This window comes from Balaenoptera borealis (assembly GCF_965194805.1).
Source record: "Balaenoptera borealis genome assembly, chromosome: 2".
NCBI lineage: Eukaryota > Metazoa > Chordata > Mammalia > Artiodactyla > Balaenopteridae > Balaenoptera > Balaenoptera borealis.
In genome coordinates this window covers 9449347-9468438 of record NC_138867.1, presented here as the reverse complement: position 1 = coordinate 9468438, position 19092 = coordinate 9449347, and the positions used below count along the sequence as shown (strand labels likewise).

The 19092-nt window shown below is 43.2% G+C and overlaps 2 protein-coding genes across 4 annotated transcripts in view; both read right to left on the bottom strand.

The window, feature by feature from the left end:
• ROPN1L (rhophilin associated tail protein 1 like) overlaps nt 1–8623 on the bottom strand; it is a 31863-nt gene extending 23240 nt beyond the window's left edge. For both annotated transcript variants that reach the window (XM_082382625.1, XM_082382626.1), the window contains exons 1-2: nt 3993–8623; nt 3509–3683 (exon numbers count right to left, since the gene is read on the bottom strand). In XM_082382625.1, coding sequence (XP_082238751.1) covers nt 3509–3639 — 131 coding nt within the window. In that variant the 5' untranslated portion in view covers nt 3640–3683; nt 3993–8623. The remainder of the gene's footprint in view (nt 1–3508; nt 3684–3992) is intronic.
• A 126-nt stretch (nt 8624–8749) lies between these two features.
• The window catches only part of MARCHF6 (membrane associated ring-CH-type finger 6), a 76065-nt gene continuing 65722 nt past the window's right edge, over nt 8750–19092 (bottom strand). Inside the window, exons 23-26 of one of the 2 annotated variants that reach the window (XM_082382607.1) lie at nt 18460–18549; nt 16448–16580; nt 15330–15465; nt 8750–12541 (exon numbers count right to left, since the gene is read on the bottom strand). In XM_082382607.1, coding sequence (XP_082238733.1) covers nt 12451–12541; nt 15330–15465; nt 16448–16580; nt 18460–18549 — 450 coding nt within the window. In that variant the 3' untranslated portion in view covers nt 8750–12450. The remainder of the gene's footprint in view (nt 12542–15329; nt 15466–16447; nt 16581–18459; nt 18550–19092) is intronic. The other variant, XR_014241971.1, reaches the window with a different exon arrangement.

The window sequence follows — 19092 nt, the reverse complement described above, 5'->3', positions numbered from 1 at the left end:
CAGTTTCTCTGTCTGCACAGCGTGGACAATGGCAGCCCCGGTCTCAGGGCCCCCCCCCCCAACGGCGCTCCTGGGGCTCCCGTAACAGGTGCTACACTTATTCAGCGAACGCCATCAGAGTCCTGAGACTGCCGGAGGAGGTGGAGGTCAGGGCCCCGCATGACCCGAGTGCAAGGTCATGGTCCGTCATGCCACTTTGACAGTTGGGGGGCTTGGCCCTGCTTTTTGAGGGGCTTGATTTCAAGCATCTCTGCGCCTATTCAGCTCTAAGGCGCCCGGAGCAGGGAAATCACTGTTTGGCTAAGTCAGGTGCCAACCTCCCCCTACCCTTCACTTTTCCTGTCTGTTTTTTTTTTGTTTGTTTTGTTTTTTAGTATTTTCTCCCTTAATTGTTCCTTTCTGGGACACGGATATTACTGCTTAAATTGGGAATAAGCTGGGGCACAGAGACAGTTTGGGGCAACAAGTCGGGAGGGGGTGTACACCTGGGCTCTGGCTGGAGTGGGGCAGGGTGCCAGGCAAGGTCCTTCTGCGAAACTCACTCCCCTTGGGCACGTGTCAGCTGGGGCCGGCGGCTGAAGCCACATCATTTGCTGCCCCCATGACTTTACCTCCATCAAAGAAATGACATATCCAGGAAAACAAAACACTAAATCATCCAAGGCCACAGGTAATAATTTAAAAGATATGAGTAATGATGGTTACCAAAGGGGAAATGGGGGGGGAGATAAACTAGGAGCTTGGGATGAACATACACACTACTCTATGTAAAACAGATAACCAACAAAGACCTACTGTAGAGCACAGGGAACTCTGCTCAATATTCTGTAATAACCTATATGGGTAAAGAATCTGAAAAAGAATGCATACATGTATATGTAGAACTGAATCACTTTGCTGTACAGCAGAAACTAACACAACACTGTAAATCAGTTCTACTCCAATAAAATTTTTTAAAAAGATATGAGTAAATAGAAACATCTCTGATGTAACAAAATGTAGATAAATAGGTATTTGTTAAGCTAACAGAAATTTTATATCTCATCCCCTTCTCTCTCCACACCTCAAATTCGACTTTGTTTTCATGCTTTTAGGACAAGTCCAGTCATATTTCATGAATTTAATAGTCTGAGAGAAAGCTACAAGGCAGGCAGTTAGACAAACGTGGGCCTGAAGACCTAAAGGGCCAGGCGGTGGGGGGTGCTTCACTTTGCCATGTTGTTCCTAATCAGGGTTTTCAACGATTTCGCGGACTTTACTCCTCGTCACCCGTCAAGCCAATCACCAGGCTCGGCCCAGCCTCTAGAGCAGCGCCCCCTCCCCAGGAAGGCACTGGCAGCATCTGGAGGCACTCCTGTTGCCACAAGCTGGGGCGGATGGTGCTTGCGGCACCTGGTGGGTGCGGGCCAGCAGGCCGCTAAGGAGCCTCTAATCCACAGGACAGCCCCACAGCCCCCAAAGAGCTGTCGCTCCAAAGCAGCAATAGAGCCGAGGCGGAGGAAGCCTGCCTGAGTGGCCAGGCCAACTTGTGTCACATGCCCTCGAGTATAAGGCGCACGTGAGCCCAAGCCTTCAGGACTCAATGACATAATCATGTACAGCCAATTAGCCGCCGCGTCGTGGCAGAGGCTGGGGGTGAGGCTCGTCTGAGAAGAACCCTCCACTGAATGCTTGCTGGAACCTTCCACAGCAGTCACTTCCAGATGCACCCTGGCTTTCCGCTGTGCTTTCCGCTGCTTTTCCCTTCCTGTCGTGGCCCTCGTGTTATATGCTGTTTCCTCTTCTGCCTTGTCTTAACACCAATCGCTACGAAATCTTTCAAAGCCCAATTCACCCTCTTCTGAACGACATCTCTCCCTAACAGATTCTGTTCTGAGAGAGTTGGGACACATGGCTAATGCTTGCTTTTTCTCCTAAACTCCAAAACTGCTCTTAAGAGAAATTAGCTGCATGGAACATTCAGAAATTTCTTGATTAAGCCTTTTAAATTAAAGTGAAGCTTAAAATAGTTGTCTCTAAAGTGTTACCAAACATAATGTTCCAAGGAAAAAAAAAAGATTAAATCTAAGAATGTTTGATAGAGAACAAATAAACTCTTATGAATCAGTTATATCTCTTATTTAGGCTTGAATAATGGTTAATACTAGAGGCCACAATTTTGGGCAAGAACCTTGAGAGAGTCTTTCCGAAGCAATAGACAGAAGCATTTGTCAGAAGGCAAAGTGCTGGATTAACCAGTAGCCTCTTGTGGTAGGTGCAATAAGGGCCCCAAAGATATCCTGGTCCTAATCCTGGAAGCTGTGGATCTTCTTTTACACGGTAACAGGGAGTTTGCAGATGTGAGTGAGGATTTTGAGATGGGAAAATCATCCTGGATTATCTGGATGGTTCCTAAATGCAATCACAAGTGTCCCTAGAAGAGGGAGGCAGAGGTAGATGTGAGGATGCCACAGTACTGGCGATGGAGGTATGCCATGAGCCAAACAATGCAAGGAATGCAGCTCTAGAAGCTGGAAAAGGCAAGGGGAGGGATCAGACTCTCCCTAGAGCCTCCAGAGAGAGCAAAGTCCCACCAGTATCTTGACTGTAGCCTGGGGAAACTGATTTTGGACTTTTGGCTTCCAGAACTGTAAGAGAATAAACGTTTCTTGTTTTAAGCCAACATGTTTGGTGGTTATCTGTTAACAGCAGTCATAGGAAACGAATTCACTTTGATCATACAGTTTAGGGAAGGTCAGCAAAATTTGACACACTAGTTACTAAAAAAAATTAAGTTAAATTTATACTGATTCTTGGGACCACAAAATTGAGTTTCCGAGTCTGAATCTGTTTACTGAAAAAGGACAAAGAGCTTTCCTATGAAATCAACAGGGTTTATTTTAATGGTTCTAAGGTCTGTTGAGTTGTGACTTTTAAAGTATTAATGTCTGTTCCTGGAAATGGTTAGAATGTTTGCTGCAAGAAACTGCAAAGGCTCATGTGTTGTGAACTAAGCTGGGCAGAGTTTAACCTTATAGCAGCCTTGGGATGGTTACCCCAACATGAACCGGTCCTTCTGGTTCCAATAAACTCAACAGGTACCTAATCCTGGAGGATTCTCTGAAGACAAGGAACATAATCATAAGATTCCTCCTTGTAAAAAATCATTTCACAAATAAAGAAACTGTGATAGTTTGACTTTATAACACAATGCAGAAACTTTTACCCAGGGTAACTGCTTTATAAATTTTAGTCTACCTGCATAAATACCACTCTCCAACAATGGAGCTGTCATTGCTTTGTAGGTAAATGAGCATTTTGCAGTAATTTCTGGTCTCGTGGTCAATAAACCATGATGTTTCCTAGATAGATACTTCGGTGTAGATACCACCAATGCTAAAGTGAAAGTCTTGCCGGTACCCTGAGTGTCCCGAGCGTTGGACCACTGGTCCAGGAAGGAGGGTTCACTAGGCACGACTGGGCACGGGGACGGGCCGGCTCTCCCAGGCGCTGGCCCTGGGGCGCTTACCCCGCGGACCACTGCAGCACGTCGGCGGGCTGGGTGCGGATCGCAGCCTTGGTGAACTGCTTCAGGATGTCCGGCAGTTCCGGGGGAATGTGGATCTGCTGCGCGCAGAACATGGTGTCGGGAAGCGGCATCGCTCTCCGCAGACCAGGACCAAGCTGGGAAGAATCAAGGTGTGCTGCGGCGCGAGAAAGGGCGGGTTGGTCAGCCTGGGGCGCGGGGGAGACGCGGCGGCCACGGGGCTCCGGGGCCGGGGTCCCGGGTCCCGAGTTTGGAGCCTGGCCGGGGACAGGGGTCTGGGGCGGGACCGAGGTCCGGGATCCCGAACCAGGTCGGGGTTCCGGGTTTAAACGGGGCCAGGCCGGGCCGCCCGCCTTTCCCCGGGTTTGGGGTGGGGCCGGGGCCAGGGCCCGGCCGGAAGCTTAGGTTTGGGGTTGGCCCGACAGGCCGGCTTCGTGAGGCGCGGATGGCCGACGAGGGCTCTTACCCGCTCCTCCTCGGGCTCCTCGGAAAATGAGGACGGACCGCCAATTCTAGCAACGGCCGCGACCCGGCAACTGGCGCGCAAGCCGCCGCTACTGCTTCGCGGCGGTATCCAGGCAACCGAGACACGCGCGGGCCCCGCCCCTCTGGCGTCGCGCACGCGCACAGGCCCCAAGCCGAAGCCGGCCTCTGGACGGTGCTGGAGGAGGGGGCCGAACGCGCCTGAGCAGTGTGGCTTCGGCGCCCCCTTTGCATTTAACAGATAGCTCACAGCTGCACGAGCGGAACATTTCCGTTAGGAAAGGGCCTTTTGATCGACTGCCAAATGTGAGCGGCGAATTCACAAAGGACCCCCCCCCCCTTTCCTTTGCACGGCCTCCGTGAAGCTCTGGAACGAGATGCCTCGTGTCCTCCAAGGTAGGAAGCCGTTAAAGTCCTGGAGGCTGGTCTGCGCGCAGCACGGGCCTCCCTGAAGGCATCTGGGCCCTGCCTTCCCAGACTGCTTCCTTCATCCTGCACACGCCCCTGTCCGTCTGTCCTAGGCGTGTCTGACCTCGACGCCTTCGCACGCGCTGCTCCCGTGGCCCAATCGGCACCACTTAGTGAACTCATTCTTCAGTTGGCAGTTCAAAAGCCACTTAAGAGTTTAGACAGTGGGCAGTTTCCAGCTAAAAGAAGATTCTGTTTAACTTGTTTTCCAAAGTAAGATAGGACGGTTGAGCCAATCTAATTGGGTCTAGGAGAAAATAAGCTACCTTTTCCGATACAATAGTTTTGGGTCCAAGGGTAGGAGAAACTGTTCCATTATGGTGGATGCTGACCAGGGCCGCGTACGTGTGAATCCTACCTGGTTTAGGGGTCTCCTGGCTGGTTGCTGCAGCTGCCCTTCACACCCACACTGAATGAAACAGGCCCTGAGACCCACCTCCCCTTGCTCACCTCTAGACACGAAGGTGAAGTACTAGAATGAGCTGTCTCCAGGAGGGGCCAGTGACAAGCCCTCCTTCCTTCCCCAGAGGTATCAAGCCCCAAACACAACTTCTCTAGTGGGCAACTTGCCTACCAAATGAAGACACACACGTTTCCAAATTAACAGCATTAGCAAAACTGAAAATGGGCACTATTTAATGTTGATGACGATATGGGAAAACGAGGAATCTCATACACTGATGAGAGGAGTGTTAATTATTACATTTGGGGGCAATTTGGCACTTTAAATATGTTTGATGATTTAGCAGTCTTACTTCTAGGAATTTATCCTACAGAAATACTAGTAAAGTAATATGGACAAAAATGTTTACTATAGCATGTAATAAAATGGGTAAACCAATTGCCTTTCAGAAAACTTTCATCATAATCTTATCCACACAATGGAATACAGTACAGCTAAAAGTTTTAAATGGGATAGCTACTTATGTACTGACATAAAAAGATGCTCAGAAATATAAAGTCAAAGAAGCCCCCTGCAGAGCAGCCCAGGGCACGTACCACCCGTGTTGATAAGAGCATCAGTGAACGAATGCTTATGCAGAGCACGGTCTGGACGCAAACACCAAGCTGACAGTGCTCACCTCTGGAGGATGGCTTTCAGGTTTTATTTTAACCATATATACATTATTTTGATTCTGATTCATTCATTTACTTACCCAACAATATCTATAGAATGCCCAATATGTCCCAGGACTGTTTTGGAATACAGTAGTAATCCCCAAATCGTTTTTTTTTTTTTTTTCAATCTCTGGAGCTTACATTCAAGTGAAGGAAAAACATGCAAATATAAACAAGATAGGTAAACTGTACAGTACGTTAATATGAAAGAGAAAAATATAGCAGGAGACAGGAATGCCCAAGTAGCTACAATTTCAGATAAGCCTCCCTAAGAAAGACATTTTAGTATAGAAACGAGGAGGTTGGGGAGAGCTTGGAGGAAGAATATTAAGGCATGGCAAACAGCATATGCAAAAGCCCTGAGGTTTGACCTGTTGTGGAAAAGGGGAGGCTGCCTGGAGCACAATAAACACAGGGGGTGATGGGGCAGAGGGTGTGAACTTGTGAAAAGTTCTGTTCTGATTGCTTCTATCAAGTGAAATAGGAATAAAAATCATCAGCCAAAAGTCAGGAAGGTGGAGAAGGTGGCACTTTGAGGAAGAGAAGGTGTGAAACGGTCAGTTAAAGACAATGTATGAACATATTACTTTTTAAAATTGAGGTGTAATTAACATTCAGTAAATTGCACAAATTTAAACTGTACAGTTTGGTAAACCCTGACACTTCAAACCAGAGCTCCATAAGATAGTGAACACATCCGTCACACACATGCGTCCTCCCCGCCCCGTCTCTTCACATGCCTGTGAAATCCCCCCACGTCCCTCCTTGCCAACCCCTACCCGCACTGATATGCTTTCTAGATTGCTGTAGGTTACTTTGTGTTTTCTAGAATTCTATATAAATGAAAAGCACACAGTACACTTTCAGTTTACTTCCACTCAGCATCACTTTGAGATTTGTCCAAGCTGTATATACGGATAGTGAATTGCTTTCTGTTGCTGAGCAGTATCTCATTATATGGATAATCATTTATCCATTCATCAGTTGACGGGCACGAGGATTGTTTCCAGCTTTGGGTTAGTACAAATAAAGCTACTATGAACAAGCACGTGTTTAAGTCTTCATACGGACTTACACGTTTTCTTTCGGTAAAGAACTAGGAGTGGTAAGTAAACAGATTTTAACCTTTTAAGAACTGCCCAGCTGTTTCCCAAAGTAGTTGTACCATTTTACATTCCCTCCAGCGGGGTATGCGAGTTCCAGTTCCTCCACATCCTCACCACCACGTGCTATGGTATTTTTAGTTTTAGCCATTCTAATGGGTATGAACGGGTATGTCATTGTGGTTTTAATTTGCACTTTACTTATGGCTAATTCTGTTGACCATCTTCTCATGTAATTTGCCATATATATATATATATATCTATCTCCTCTTCAGTGAAGTATGTTAAATATTTTGCCCATTTTTAAAATGGGCAAATAGGTTTTCTCACTACTGAGTTTAGAGACTTTTCAATTTCGAATGCATTTTCTTTATCAGAAATGTTTTGTAAATATTTTCTGCAACTCCATGGCTTGTCTTTTTTGCTCTCTAAACGCTGTATTTCAAAGAGCAGACGGTCTCAATTTTGATAAAACCCAATTCATCAAAATTTTCTTCTGTGGATTGTGCTTTTGGGGTTATAACCCAAGGTTGAGTATTTTCCCCCTTTTCTTCTTCTAGAAGTTACATAGTTTGCGGTTTTAACATTCAGGACTGTAATCCATGAGTTAATTTTTACAACTGTTGAGATATGGATCAGTTTTTAATCTTGTATCTGGAGGTCCAATTACTCCAGCACTATTTGACTTTTGCACCTTTGTCAAAAAGCAGCCATCTATATATGTGTAGGTCTATTTCTGGACTCTCTATTCTGCTCCATCACACCTTTGGATTTGGGCAGCTAGCAGAAGGGACTGCTCCATTTAAGCAAAGAAAGGAGTGAATGAGTGGGGTTCTCGGGTATGAAGCTTCTCGTCCTAGAGAAAAGTTACTGAACAAACATGGAGGAGCAGAAAGACCCGGCACTGTTATATATGTAAAGGAAGAAATTTCCAAAAGATGATTTGACAACGTAAAGTGGGTTACTGCTGTTGACATACGGACAGTTGTAGTGCCGTGTGGGACTGAGCAGAAGCAGACTGCAAGAGGGTGAAAGAGGAACCGTGGTGTGGGTGTGTGGGAGGGGCGCCTGGATACACAGAACAGGACTTGAGCACCACCAGGTCATCACAGACTCGCCCACAGTGGGTCCTTTCTCTGTGGTCCTTGTGGCATTTTACTCATACCTACAGTGGAAGCTTTTGCTCATTTTTCTGTTCTTTTCCATTCCACCTGGGCTCCCTGAAGGCAAACCCCATACCTCATTCTACTACAGTACCAAGTATAGTGCTGGAAACAAAAGAGACACCAAAAAAAAATGAGGGTGGGGCTGGGGGGAAATCACCTCCTCAGACCCTCATTTCACTCGTGATGTTGGCTCTGTTCCCAACAAGAGTGGCTGCAAACTGCACGGTGGGAGGAGGGAATTCATGGCCACTTTCTGAGATTCACCGTACAATTTCCTTTGCTATAAAGTTCAACTTCACAGGTTACACATGCCCTATGGATCAAATAGCATTTCACCTACCACCACCACTGCATTTGAAATAAATAAAAATGCACTTGATTTTTAAAAAATCACAGAAAAAGCTTTGAACCTATAAACAAAAATTAGAAACAAAAGGATCTCTTCACAAAGGGCACTTTAAAAACCTCAAGCAATCCTTTCCTTCTTCTCTGATACATATGATCAGTATGTGAAGTGGACTTTTACTCTATCCAAATCTCCATCTAAAAGACAACCTGGTGAAATTTTATGCTCAGATCTTGCAGTGGAGGCGCAGAGCTGGGTGGCATACTGCCTGTGGCACAAGAAGGGCTTCGCTCTTCCCAGTGAGGATGGGCTGTAACCACAATGGAGGGAGAGAGGGGGAAGGTGCGTCTTCTGCAACTATACTTTCAAGTTCCTACTTAGAATGGAGGGGCTATAATCATATGCAACTTGAGTATTTTCTTCCATAATTATTATACTTTTAACAATCTGGATTATCTGCCTATGCCAACTAATAATGCACATTTCATAATTCTGAAGCAATCTTGCAACAAAGCAAAAATAAACAAACCAAAAAAACTAGGCTACAACTAACGTTTTTATTCAATTTTTCTCTCAACTCAGAAGGCAACAAACCACCACATAAAAAAGGGAGCTCTTTAGAATATATACACATAAAGTTGGTCTGGGGATCTAAGGTGTTTAATAGAAAACTAACATCCCAACTAAGTAAATGTTCTATTTATTGAGCTTCTACAACAGTCATTTCTAGGCCTTATGGTCATTACATTTTCATTTAAGGTACTATATTAATTTCATGACTACAAAATGAAGCACTCATACAAAATAGATGGGAATGAAAACAGATGCATCCTGTCTTATCTTTATGTTGTATTAAATGCCAAAGATATTGCTGGGGATTACCTGAAAGAAGCCCTTACTCGTGATGGCTGTTTTATTGATTTAAAAAATGACACAGGGCAGTAATGGACTGAAAGGAAAACATCTGATTGAGGGGCACGTTAATTAAGTAGATACAAGGAAGTTAGAGCATCTCCACAAGTGAGGCTTCCAGTAATACCTTTGTGGTAGGACATTTGTTTTCTTCTTGATGGCAACTGATAGGTAACATTCTAAAGGAGTATTTTAAACATAATCATTTAATTTTACAATATAAAAAACTTATCACAGTAAGTAGAGAGCTTAAAATACTCAATCCTGAAAATGAAGAGTAAGCAGCTCACTTGCAACGTTTAAAAAAGTGCCAGTGTTCTTATACTGGTGCAACATTCTTCAGAGTGAGTGAGTGGGTGAGTTGAGTGTGTGTGTGTGTGTGTGTGTGTGTTTCCAAACGCAATACAATGTAGAAATGTCCAGTGCTTCACTGTTTTGTCTTAAAAGTCATCAATTCAACCTAAATTCAAGAATTACACTTTAATAGTAGCATTTTGCCAATACAGAAAGGACATATCATCTAAGATAAATCATTTGAGAAAAAGTTCTTCTCTATTACTTGAATAAGGGAAAGAAAAAACACAAGACAAGAATCCACAGTAATAAGTTATATTAAATGTTGAAATAAAAATTACTTTTCATTTACATCTGGAATTGAGATGTCCAATCTCCACTGTTTCTCCAGAGAACAGGAAAAAAAATCACCTAAAAACATGGAGCTTCTTTAAGGCTAGCTATACACAAACTTCACATTGGCATTTTTCTTCAGTTTTCATCTCAACTATTAGTACTTAATAGTTTAAAAATCAAACAGAATTTGCTAATAATGAACAAGTGCATACTTCATACTATGACCATTTGATAACTGGTCATGTAAAACTAACCCCAAATGTTGATTTGTCTTCAATTTATAAATAGTAAAAATAAAGCAAAAAGGTCTTCTTTCCTAATTACCTTCCTTGAAGACAGTCTTAGCCCAATGTAAAATGAAGCAAAACTACACTATTATTTTTTTTTAATTCTACATGAAGAAGGGCAGCAATACTAGCACTTGCTGAACTAGACGTTTTAAATATTTATAAGACTGTTGGTTAATAATAAAATCTTGATGCTACCCAAGTAAATAGTATGCCAGCAAATGCTTTCCTTATGAAAGTATTCACCTTATTGAAAAAAACAGGACAAAGCACAACTGAAAAACCAGGGGAAATCCTTAAGTAAGACAAGATAAAGTTATCTGCCAGTGAAATGGAGGGCAACTTTTTGGCCATTCATATATATATATGTGTATATATATATATACACACATATATATACACACACACACACACACACACACATATGTATATTATATGTTGTTTTTTGTTTTTTTTACAAAATATCTGATAAGGTTCACTTAAAATTTTGTAGAGTAACAATTTTTAATCTTTTGTGATATCTGCCTAGATCTCTTTCTGGTAACAGATAAATGTGTTCCAGTAATTTTATATCAAGATCTACAAATCTCTGAAAAATTAAAAAAGAAACTTAAATTAACACGATCAAGTTATATGCCCAATTTCATAATATTTTTCTCCCAAAGAGAACAATTGATATAGACATACACCATGACAGGTGGCATTATGTTTAAAATGCTAATTTTTACAGTAGGACTAAATTTCTAAGTAAAGGTAGGGCTAGCAAAGACCTTATTTCAAATATGAGAAAGGGCTACTACAAAGTGCCAAAAACTGTAACACTGAATCCTATGTCGAGCTTTTTTTTTTTTTGATACTGATGTTTTAAAGTACTTACTTACCACTTCAGGAAAAATTGTTGAAATATAAAACAACCAGAACGTGTTGCTTTTGATTTTGGTAACTTATGTTTGGCTGACTCTCATATTTTAAAAATCCTCAGATTTAAGCCTATGGGTTTTAATACTATATGGAAATTCTTTTATGGTTTCTTAAGATCTATGCTGTCCATTTTCTCTGAGAACTAAGTTATCATTCAAAAACAAACACTACCCTTACAATATTCCATCACCATTAAACACTTGGATCACGTGCCCAACCATTCTATTTCTCTAAACTTCTAACTTGAAGCTTTGGTTATAAAAGAAAACCAAGTTTCTAAGTGTTCTGCTTTCTGAGATTTTACAGCATGTTTCCAATGAAATACATTCTGTACTCCTATGTTAAAAGGCCAGCTCAGCCAGCTTCCTTCTGGTGAAATAAAATCAAGTTGGTTTTATTTATAGTTTTATTCTGTAAACAAAAAGCTTTGGAAACTCTGGAGAAATGCACTGCCCCTAATCCTCACCCAATGATGCACTAACCAGCAGGACCAGGGGTTCTAACCCGTCTTCTCTAATGCTGTCAATCTAAGACCACAAACCCCACCTACATTTGACAAACATTTCAGTATGTCCTTATTCCAGGAAGATGCAGTATCACTGGTGATGTTATTCTCTAAGATTTATGATCTTGCATGACTTTTGGCCACTGCTGACGAAAAGACAGCTGTGTGTGGGAAAAGGGGGCTGGAGGAAAAATCTTCTTTTGGACTTTTTCTTTTCTCTAAGTACAGACATGCCCCTAACAAGCACAAAAACCCAACTCCCAATGCTGATCACTAGGAATATTAAATTATCAAAATTAAAAATAATTTCCTCACCTAGCACAAGATACTATACAATATTACAAACACAGACACATGAAAAAAAATCAAGCAGTAGAAAATGTACAACAGCTTTGGTGTTATACAAAATAACTTCCAAAAACGATTGACAGTGAAGCACAAGTTCATGTTTTCTTACAACAGACACTCCACTGTTGATTTCTACTTGTTTCCTTTTACGTTCTTGGTAAGGTCTGAACAGCCAAGACAGAATGTACAGTTCACTTCATAAGAACTGCTAGGAACACCAGGACATTGCATTCCAAAAGACGTCATTAAAAAGTCTTGCCTCTGCACTATGGCTCTGTGGCACATTTCTTGTCAGGATCACAGCAGGTCCAAAATAAAGTGACAACTAGATTTAATAAATTAATATACATTTTGTTTGAAGATGTACAATGCACATTCTGTTTAATCCAAGGTTTCAGGGTATCCAGGAGCTTCTATTTACACATACACAGACCTCAGACAGCAATGGTGTCAGAAGATGCAGGAAGGGCAGCAGAGCCTCGCACTGCTGCTTGCTGAATGCTGAAAACCCAAGTCAAACACCCTTAACTTAAAAACAACGCTGAGAGATCACTGGGGAAAATCTCCAAAGAGAGAAGTCCACAAAAAAAGGACACGTAAAGGCAGGGGAAGGTCAAGGTAGTTGAGACAACCACTTTATTCTTGGGACGACTGTGGAGGCGGTGGCGATGTGCCTTGTTTGCCAGATTTCCGTTCATAGTTCACGAGGCGTTGGCCCACAAGGTACCTAGGTTGTTAAAAACAGGGTGGTTACTCTCTATGTGATCTTACTTACTAAAACATTCTTCCTTAGAGCAGCCAGTGATACATTTTTAAAAATGTAAATCAGATCACTTCACTCCCACTTAAAACCCTTCAATAGTTAGGTAGGTAGAACGGGAGTCTAGAATGAATACCGGCAAACAGCACAAAAGCAGGCATCTCATAGCAAAGGTATGGGTTTATGGGAAGACATGAGAGCAGCACAGGTCAGAAGGCCTCAGATGCTGTGCAGTGGAGTACAGGCTCTGGTCCACAGGTGAGCGGCCCTCATAAACTGACTCTTGGAGGCCAGAGGTAGGTAAGGTAGAGTAAACTTATTCAGGGGATTTATCTGTTATGGATCATATTTTACAAATCAGGTAAGTGGACAGATCTGAAGAAATGGACTGGAAATATGATAATCAGAAAGCTGGGTAGGGAGGAGAGTAAAACCTGAAAAGCTCTAGTTCTAAAGAAAAGGAGAAATCAAAGGACAAAGATTTCAAGGAGGTCAAAGGGAGATGGCACAGAAATGATTGTATGCAAGTGACTGACAGAAGGTAGGAGGTTATGGTCCAAGAAAGAGTATTAAGTGTTCCTAACCTATGAGAGGTGATGGTAACGGGAGCAGGACTGCAGAAACGGAGACAGAAGTGCCTGTGGATGGGACGACAGGGCGGGGGGTCCTCCACCAGAACACGGCGTCCCCGTGACGCCAGCAGGAGCTGGGGGAGCAGCAGTGCTGGGCCGCGCTGACCGTGGGGGAAGGGCCCGGAGGCTGACCCGGGGGAACAGTGGGCGACAACGCTGCCGGCAACAAGCTGCGGGGGGCGGGGGCGGTGTGGGTGACGGTCTCACGCGGGCACGGGGACCCACCCACTTGGGGCAGCAGTGCAGACCACGACGTGCCCAGCAGGACCTCACACATCTGAGTAAGAGGAGGAGGGGGGCCAGCATGTGACAGGGCTGCCAGGGAGCTGGGGTCTGAGGCCCAGTCTGCTCTTCAGTAAAACGAGAACAACAGTCCTATGATTGCTGTAAGAAACAGAAAGCAGGCAAAGCCTCGGTAACAAAGGCCTGGCATGTGTGGAGGGCTCCGGGTGGCAACTTTTAGTTTTCACCGTGATTTCCTCCACCCTAACTTCCATCTCTCACTTTTCTGGCGACATACAGGTCTCATGAGGTACTCTGGCAGTTTACGCCAAGTAGCTTAACATTTCACTTCTTAAAACATTCCACTAACCCTACTGCTTCTTCTTCACGAGCTCTCAGTTTCATCCCTTGTCTTTCTGTCTTCCTGATTCTCTTCCTGAAGTTAATCATTCCTTATCCCACTGTCCCCCAACCAACCGGTGTTTTTTCAACTTGTGAGGATTCTGTAAACGCTGTGAACAATGACAACTGAGCAACATCTGACATGATAGTACACATGGCACTACCTGACACACACGTAATCACAAACCACATCAAGATATCAAACACAGAGAGAAAAGCAAGGTAAACTTGCCCCAGACCGAAAAGTAACTCAGGGGCAGAAAAACGAGACTCTGAACCCATAGCCAGTTCTAGTACCCCAGCAGCCTCTCGTGCCCCCAGCGCACACGCACACACGCACACTCGGCACCTCCTTGGGATCAAGCCCCATGGCAGATATGCTGTGGACGTATAACGGTGAACAAGACATGCCCTCTGTCGAGCCCGAGTTCAAGGGTTTTCTGCACGAAGCAACAGTGGGGAAAGACAATAGCGTGCACTGGGCTGCAGGCAGCTCCCGAGGGTGTGTCTCTTTTGCGCTGTTGCCGGACTGACTGCGCCGCCAAAACAAGCGAAGTGAGGGAAACTGACTTTCATCGCTGAAAGCCCCTCCCCATTCTTTCGTGGCTGACAGAACTTAATACTCTGCCTGCCTAAGCATTCTAGTGTTTATTACCATCAGTAAGTGCTTTGGAGAAGCCCTGACTGAACACTCTGTAAATTTCATTCTTAGAAATATTACTCTTAAAGAGCCCTCAGAGTAAACGAGGTGACTGTATAATCTGTCGCCCAAAGCCGGCACTCATGAGTAAAAGGGGGCACTGTTAGTAATGACACGCAGGCAGCCTGTGTAAACTGGGACTCTCCCGGGCAAACCAGGATGGGTAGTTACAAACTTACTTCCTCTGTGAGGCGCCATTAAAGCAGAAGAGGACTCAGCCTTCCATTAGGACATGGAGGGTCAAATGGCTGCTACCCCAGAAGGTGTTTTCCTTGGCTGTTCTCAATTTCTCAGAGGTCAGGTCGCAGAGTTTCCTCAAAACAGAGGGCGCCACAACGCTTCTGCAGTAACCTCACAGCTCCTCTCAGCAATGGTCAGAGTAACCCAATGGCCCTTGGCTGCAAGAAGGGCTTAGGCAGGCACTGCTAATTCCTAAAGCAGGCTTCTTATTTTTATCTAAAACTATTTAATATATTGTCAGACCAAAACATTTGAAAACAGACTGAAAATTATGTCAAATGGACATTAAAAACTCTTCCTCCCCAAACCGGTTTCTCCCAGTCTTTTTCATCTCCATAAATGACAACTCCATATTTCCAGTTGCTTGACCCAAGCAAGTCCTGATAACCCCCTTTTTCACATTCTACATCCAATCTGTTAGCAAATCCTGTCAATTCTACCTCAAAATACATCCAGAATCTGAGCACTTTTCCCTCCTGTGATTTATCACATTAGACACAGTAATTAAGAAATGAAACATCTTAACAAAAAGCAGCTAGACAAATGAAGCTAGACTTACTTGTCATTTTTAATATGTTCATAAAGGCGCTTAAACTGGCGGACCTGGAAGGACAAGATTCCCATCAACACCACGACCATCAGTAAAAATGGATAAATCCGCCGGTGGACCAAATTTTGCATTTCCGCAGTAACACCTGGAAAACCAAAAAAGAAAAACTCTAAGTGTATAAAGGATGACAGTGAAGTGAAAGTATGTCCTTTTCCTAAGAAGAGGGGAGGGGCGCTTAACGGAAACTCATCCTGTACGAATGGAGTGAGGCGAGGAGTGCCGTCAAGCTGGAGCCAGTCCCAGCTAGAGGAGGAGCCTTGCGAGCTACCCCAGGAGCTGGACTGTGTTCTCAAGGCACACAGGAACCAACAAAAGGATGTTCACCACAAAGGTGAGAACAGCGAGATTTATTCTTCCGAAAGGTCACTGTGGCCGCAGTGTGGAGAATGAATTAGTGGTGGAGAGTTCAAAACAAGGAAACCAGACAAGAGGCTGCTGAGGTTGAGGTTAAGGTGAGAGCTGAGGTTCATCTCAACGTGAGCTGCGGGCAAGGGCTCCAAAGATGAGAGAATGGGTTCCAGAGGTCAGATAAGAGGGACCTGGAACCCAGCTGAGTATGAAAAGCAGAGAGCCTCAGGTGACACGGATGACCTTCAAGGTTTCTGACTTATACAACTTGTTGTATGATAATGCTAGTAACTGACAGAAGGAATTCAACAGAAGCAAAAGATTTGGAGGGGAAAACTCTGTGCTTATAATTCTGAACATATTGCTGGCTTTAAGGTCGTGTGAGAATTCTTCAGTACACAGCTGATAATGTCTAGATGTTAAAGTGTCACAAATTAGCATCTCCTCTTTGGTTTTTCTTTTACACTAAAGGACATTTTTTAAATGTCAATACTTTCTCACCTGCCTAGGGAAAAATACTGTACCAAAGCGTTTTATGATCCTCATCTTGCCCTAACTAGTGAAATCTAAGAAAAACAGTCTTTTAAAATCATTGTTTTAGCTGCATTTATATTTACAATAAAGCATTTGGAGCCAGGCAACCTCTGATACCGTAAGTGACAAGAATGTAGTGATGTGAATAAAGGTGCTCTCTCAAGCTCTCAGCCAGCATTACCCACCAAGTAAAGGAACGACGCCGGACGCGATGACATAAGGTACACACAGGGAAAGCAAGAGCACAGAGATCACTGGCGCTGCCAGTTTCCGAATGATATACTGAAGGTCAATGTTCCGGATGCCATTTGCGTAAACCTGAAACATAGGGGTAAAAAATGAGAATAAGGATACAAGACAAATTTCTCCAGGTTAATAGAGCAATCTCTGCTGAATTCAAGCACAGGGAGCTGGATCTACCAGCCCAAAAGGTTCAAACTTGTTATTTTTTCAGAAGTCAAGGCAAATTCTGGAACACAAACATAAGTATGGTGTTCCTTACACTTCGCAGTTAACTCTGCTAAGAGATAAAATAATAAGATGCTAATCTAGAATAATAATTACACTGGCCTTGTGCTATACGATACCAGATGGCATCCAATAATATTAGTTGAAGACTACATAACTTGAAGTAACTTCATACATAAACTGTGTAAGAGTGACCTGTGTTACTACTCAAGATTGCATTCATTTTATCTGAATATAAGAATATATTATAAACAGGAAGCATGTTTCTAAAAAGCCTGTATAAATCAAATTTCAACAAATCAAAAGGTATTTTATGGAACAATTTAGTATGAAAGAATTCTACAGTGAATTTTTTTTTTTTAATTCAAGAATTTCTAAAATATTTCATCTCATCTAGAAAGTTCTACGGGATAGTATTGCAGAGGAAAGAATGGATGGAAGTGGGGAAATCTTGGGAATAATGGAAAATAAAGATGGTATACAGAAGGAGACAAAACAGCAGAGCGTTGTTTGTGTTTTTCCCCCAGCACTTCAACCTCTCCTGGCCCCCAGTCACACAGTGTGGTGCAACTCCAATCCCCGGGTCCCTCGGAAGTGGGCCAGAGCATTTCAATGTGAATGACAAACAGGCTTACTGCTCCACAGGTCCCCTTCTGACCCCCCAAAATCCTTTTAACCCAAATGCATTTAAATTAATGCAGCAAGGCATCCCGGTGTTTCTCAATCATTTTACTTAAACTTAGACAAGTGTATGAGAAAGAATGCATCAGAGAGCAAACTATCATAGAGATCAACAGTGTTTCACAGCCCCCAGCTGTCACTACATGCTGACTCTCCACAAGGGTCGGAGTCTCACCTGGACGCTCCAGGCCGGACTGGTCTGTTCTCCTACCGTGGGTGCACATGCTGCCTCGCAGCCCGCAGTTGAGAGATGCGTGCAAACGCACCCCAATGCCCTGGCTCTCCCCACCCTCACACATCTCCAGGTACAGAAACTTCTGGATGAGCTTCTTGTGCATACTGGGCTGAGAACTACTGTCTTTATTTCCTGTACATCAAAAGGAGGTATACCTTCAGTGCTACAAAACTGTAACACCTTATTAATTTGATGCTGCCCTAAGGACAAGAGGGCTGTCCGTAAGTCCATTCTCTAGGTAACTAAAACTTAAAAGTACCAAAATCTACTATGTTGGTTACTTTGGAAGAAATCTTCCTAAAATGAATTATCCTACTTCCTAGCCTTATTATCAAAGTACAGAAGCACCATCTATCTTTTTCAAGGTTATCACCTCAATGACCAAATTTTGTGATAGCTCCATAACACAAAACTGTCTTAGGTGTAGGTAGCTAAAAATATCCCCAAAGAGCTCTGCTTTTTTAAATCTATTTTTTCCTGCCATTTTCTTTATTTATTGCCTTGAACAATAAACTCTTTTCCTTACTACAGGCTTACAAAACCAACTACCAAGCCTTCATCAGAACAAGAAAAAGCACATATGCTAAATTTTGCCTTTACTTTAGTCAGGGTTCTAGGTACTTTAAGCTACTGGTTAACTTTCAGATAAGGGAAGTTTTAAGAGTAGCTGATGAAAATTCATGGTGATAAGAGTAAACTGCCTTTCTCCTTAAAAAAAAAAAAAAAGTTACATATGCTCATTAAAGAAAATGTATAAAACTTAGGAAAGTGGGAACGTGGAAAATAAGAGTCCCATAAGCCGAACTTGCTTACCTGCTCAATTACAGTTTTCAGCCACCACTGAGGACCCATCAATGTTATAGCTGCAATGATTTTGGCATGCAGGACTCCAAGTGCCCAGTCCTAGGGTAATAAAAATCATTTAACAGATTTTTGTTTGTTTTTAGCAATAAACCCAGCACAGAGGCTATACAATTTTCTTGCATTATTAACTTCAAAACAAAAGTTCTGTTGGATTAGTAACAATTTTACAGAAGAGTAAATACGCTGGAAAATCCAGGGAATTTTTCCCCCAACAGCTCAAGTTCAATGTTTCTATCAAAACTCATTCTTGTGTCTTTCCAAAAAAAAAAAATCTACATTATTTTCCCAAGAGAACTAAGAAAAGTGTTTAATGGAGATCTCAACAAGCAAATAAATAAAATAGTGCCCTGATTTTATTTCATCCAACCGTCCTTGGGCCGTTACTGGTTTGGGCTCCTGAAGGCTCAGAGCGCTTCTAGCCGGGTGCATTCGCAGTTCTGCTGAGCTGTTACTAGGACCTCCCCAGTCACACCAAGCTCCTCACTGTGCCTCTGGCCTGCCCACCCCGCTACCCACCAGGCGGCCGAAGGGATCACCACTCCCACTGCCCAAGTGATCTCTTAAAGTGCAAGTCAGATCATT